Raw genomic sequence first — 4,702 nt, 5'->3', positions numbered from 1 at the left:
TATCATGAACGTCTTTATGAATTGTACGAAACACTTTTGTAAAGTTAAGAACATATTTTGAAACATGTGACAATTGATTTTGTACGGTATGAGTATTTTTTTAACATAGCACGAACATTTATTAATAATATCATGAACACTTTATAAAATTTTACAACAATTTTTTTAAATCGATAATATTTTTCTAATACCGCAATAACACAGTTTAACACTCCCCAGATATTATTTTTTATACACAGTGAACATTTTGAAGCGATACGGTGTAAATCGAGGCCCAAGAACCAAGCCGTGTAACTGATGTAGGCACTTGCAGATCTTTTGAGTGAAATAGTGTAAGGTGGTGGTGCAAATAAAGCACTACAAAAAGAAATGATCCACATTATTAGGCCACGGCCATGCATAATAAGAACGGTTGCAATAACTGAGATATAGGGCCGACGATGTGACATGCCATCATTCCACCTTGTTTTATGGTCCATATATATATTTGAAAAAAAATAAATATCCCAGAACATCATTCATAGAGTTTGTCCGTATTATTATTTTGCGATATTTCTCAGCATTCACGTAATTTGTTCTTAGCGGTGGTTAGCAAAAATGGTTCAATCACTGCTTTGCAATGGCGGAGCACCACCTGGAAACTTGCAGCATCAACCTTGATTGAGAGACCAATGCATTGCTGTCCGAGTTTCAGATGTTTATGATGGTCACGCAACGCTGAAACAAAGGATTTTAGTTATCCAATTCCCCCCATGCTACCTTGCCTGTTCCGGGTAGGCAGTTGAGTTCCCGGAGGTTTTTAACGTGGATCTCTGTTGGGAAGTTTATGTATACTGCCATATGCAATCGTCTGAAAGTTGCAGGCTGTGAATGAGGTGGAAGAAACCAAGTCAGGTAACCCTCATCCCCTTGGATATTTGTAAAGGTCAGTGAACTGCATATTCTTTTGACTGAAAATGGAGTAAGGTGGTGGTGCATTCCGGAAGCTGGGAAGGTATGGAACTGAAACTGACTGCCAAGCAAGGCCCCTCGTACAGAAAGTGTATTTAATCGCATTCAACCAAGTTTATGACTTGTGTTTCTGTTACTACTGTACTTGCACGCACCTTTGCATGTGTCGGTCAGCCAGGAAGTAACTCCATTTTCATGGATATAGAGCACTGGACCATCTCCATTCTCCAATGGTGTCACTTTCAGTCAACCACCACTTCCCTCCCACTTGGCGCTATAAGAGAAGGAGATGAGGCTGAGTTGATCATGGACTCCCCCATCCCCTTGGATATTTGTAAAGGTCAGTGAACTGAAGATGGGTCTCAGCTCAAGCCTAGCGCCAGTGGCATCTGCACTTGCTCCTCTTGTGCTGCTTCACTGCTCGTAAGTTACTGACTGCAATTTTCCTTCCTTGGTTTCCCTCTAAAATGCATCGATCATGGATATCTACAAGTACTTCTCGAGTAGTAGAACTTCGACGCGGTGCCAGTGGTTCGCTTAATCCGCGGCTGCCATGGCAGGGAATGCTGCTGCCGCTGCTGCGAGTGGTTGTGGCGGCGGTGGTCTCACTACTAGGAAAAGGGCTATAGATGGGATAGACACTAATGGCGCACTGTACATGTGTGTGCCATTACTAAATACTAATGGCGCACCATGTGTTGATGCGTCATTGGTGTGCAAATACTAATGGCGCACCATGGTGCGCCATTAGTAAATTTTTTTTTTAATTTTTTCTTAAAACTACTAATGGCGCACCGTGTGAGTGGTGCGCCATTACTAGTTGACATAGTAATGGCGCACCACACCCACTGTGCGATATTAATAGTTTTGAAGAAAAAATAAAAAAAATTGTTAGTAATGGCGCACATGTGGACAGTGCGCCATTACTAAGTTTTTTTCAAAAATAAAATAAAATTCAAATTCAAATTTTTTTATATTTTTTTCAAAACTACTAATGGCGCACCGTGGGTGTGGTGCACCATTACTAGTTGAACTACTAATGGCGCACCACCCCACGGTGCGCCATTACTAGTTTGCCCAGCTTCCACCGAATGCACCCCCCCGTTGACCTTCTTTTCAGTTTAAAATAAAATAAAATAATGATAAAAATGTCAAAAAAATAAAAGAAAATAAGTTTCTCATGTGATATGTGGTCTAGTTGTTGGGAAAATTTACAAATATAAATTTTGACTTTATTTGCAAAATCTCTCTGGAAATTTGTAAAATGGGCATAACTTTTGCATACGAACTCAGATTAAAAAGTTTTATATATGAAAAATCATCTACTCGAAAAGTTACATCCGAATTTAACTGGGGGAACCCCGTTAAACATTTTCAAAATCCCCAAAAACTTAACAGAAAAAAAGTTACGGGGCTTTCAAGATCTAAAGGCAAAAAAATTCAAAAAAATTTGATTTTGAATTTTTTTTTTGAATTGTTTTTCAAAAAATTATACGTAATATGACCGGAAAGTTTGAAATATTTTTCAAAATTTCATCATAGTCGTGAACATTAACAAAGTCCTAGACATCAACAAGGTATAATAGGATTGATATGCTAGATGTATCAACAAGTACCTGTGAAGTGAGCTGTTGCTTTTTTTAAAAAAAATGTTACTAATGACGCACCACTGGTTCCGATAGCTGCCCGAGGGCGGAGCAGATCGTGAAGGAGCAGGTGAGGAGGCTGTACGAGGAGCACGGCAACACGGCCGTGTCATGGCTCCGGGCCCTCTTCCACGGCTGCACCGTCAAGTCCTGCGACGCGTCGCTGCTCCTGGAGACCGACGCCTCCACCGACCTCATCTCCGAGCAGGCCTCACGGAGGAGCTTCGGCATGCGCAACTTCAAGTACGTGGGCGCCATCAAGTCGGCGCTGGAGCGCGAGTGCCCGGGCACCGTCTCCTGCGCGGACCTCCTCGCACTGGCCGCCCGGGACGGCGCGGCCATGCTGGGCGGGCCGGCGGCGATCCCGATGCGGACGGGGCGGCGGGACGCCACGGAGAGCCAGTACGGCGAGGTGGAGCGGTACATCCCGAACCACAACGACACGGTGTCGGCGGTGCTGGCCCGGTTAGCGGCCATGGGGCTGGGCGCCGAGGCCGTCGTGGCGCTGCTGGGCGCGCACTCCGTGGGCCGCTTCCACTGCAACAACCTGGTGGCGCGGCTGTACCCGGCCGTGGACGGCGGCATCGAGCCGGCCTACGGCGCGTACCTGCGGGGCCGATGCCCGACGGCGGACGCGAGGGAGGACACCCGCGACGTGGCGTACGCGCGCAACGACCGCGCCACGCCCATGGTGCTCGACAACATGTACCACAAGAACCTGCTCAAGGGCCGGGGCCTGCTGCTCGTGGACCAGCGGCTCGCGTCCGACCCGCGCACCGCGCCGTTCGTGAGGAAGATGGCGGCTGATAACGGGTACTTTAGTGAGACGTTCGCGGCGGCGCTGGTGAGGATGTCGGAGAACGGGCCGCTCACCGGCGGGCAGGGGGAGGTCAGGAAGGACTGCAGGTTCGTCAACGCCAAGTGAGAGCTGGTGATCAGTGGCTCAGTGGCAAGACGTGATCGTGTGTTTATGTATGTGCTCGTGGCGTGGGGCACTAATAATTCAAAAGTGATGAAGGGCCTGCCTGTACCTGATGGGTATGCGTTATCCGAAGTCGCTGTAGTCTTCAGCGTCTGCAACAATGAAATCTCAAAATGGAATTCTGCGGACCTACCTAGAAGGCTAGAACAAGTACTGTAGCACGATAGTATGGCAGGAGGCATTGATGAACTAAACTCGTCTGATCCAGCGTTGCATGCTATATACTGTATTTGTTCTGTCTCCAGCAGTGCAAAAATAATCCTTTACATGGTAGAACAGTTTAATACTTCAACTGCAAACCCACATCCACATGGGTACACCGTGTCATCTGTAAGACTCTCGGGGCGTTAATCATGAACGATGAACATTATTAGCAGACCGACGAAGAGAACCAACGCGCGCGACAAAGGCATTCATATGGTCAAGTTCGATCAGAAGCAAGTGCCCGAATACGACGCACGAGCTGGATCAAGCTCGTGTCGTGGGCGGAGCCATGTGCGGTATACACATTTAGCAACACCCAAAATGTTTTTTTTAAACTCACTTTAAAACTTTATTTAAATATCCCAACCAGGGATCTCGTCTGACACAACCTGCAAAATACAGTCTGGGGGTTCATGCAACCAAACCTTACAAAGATTATTCGCCACACACTCCCTAGCTAACAAATGAGCTGCATTATTAGCAGAACGTCTAACCCAAGTGACTCTCCAACTCTCCCTCGAAGCCATCAATTGCTTAACCTCTTCGATGATCGGGCCCCGCGGTGATAAGTCCTTATCCTTACTCTGCAGTTTGCAAACAATCTCGCGGTAGTCCATCTCAACATGCAGGTTTTGTACGTTTAATTCCTCCGCTAGTTGTGTTGCTCTTCTGCAATCGTATAGCTCCATCCTTGCAGGTTCCTTGCACTGAGAAAATACATGACAAGCACCGCCGAGGAACGCTCCCTCCTGGTTCCTAAGAACAATGCATGTGCCTCCCAGCTCCCCTACCTTGGACATTGCCCCGTCGACATTTGCTTTCACCCATCCCTCCTCTAGTGGGCACCATTTCTCGTGAGGGGCGGGGTTATCTTGCTTGCTCTTTCGCCCGTGGATGGACTGCCACTCTCCCATCAAGT

The 4,702-nt window shown here is 47.0% G+C and overlaps 1 protein-coding gene across 1 annotated transcript; it reads left to right on the top strand.

Annotated features, from left to right (window-relative positions):
- The first annotated feature begins 1,277 nt into the window (after positions 1 to 1,277).
- On the top strand, positions 1,278 to 3,819 carry LOC123040475 (peroxidase 21-like). Its single transcript, XM_044463311.1, has 2 exons — positions 1,278 to 1,374; positions 2,634 to 3,819. Exons 1-2 carry the CDS (start codon positions 1,307 to 1,309, stop codon positions 3,520 to 3,522), a joined length of 957 nt encoding a protein of 318 aa, XP_044319246.1. The 5' UTR covers positions 1,278 to 1,306; the 3' UTR covers positions 3,523 to 3,819.
- The last annotated feature ends 883 nt before the right edge of the window (positions 3,820 to 4,702 follow it).

This window comes from Triticum aestivum, chromosome 2B, assembly GCF_018294505.1.
Source record: "Triticum aestivum cultivar Chinese Spring chromosome 2B, IWGSC CS RefSeq v2.1, whole genome shotgun sequence".
Taxonomy (NCBI): Eukaryota; Viridiplantae; Streptophyta; class Magnoliopsida; order Poales; family Poaceae; genus Triticum; species Triticum aestivum.
Note: the sequence above shows the minus strand (reverse complement) of the source record. Positions and strands in the feature narration are given on the sequence as shown.

Bases quoted from the DNA above. Each gene is read 5' to 3' on its own strand.
- LOC123040475 (XM_044463311.1), top strand. From the start codon at position 1,307: ATGGGTCTCAGCTCAAGCCTAGCGCCAGTGGCATCTGCACTTGCTCCT. The intron at 1,375-2,633 runs GTAAGTTACTGA...TGGTTCCGATAG, and splicing joins CTTGTGCTGCTTCACTGCTC to CTGCCCGAGGGCGGAGCAGA.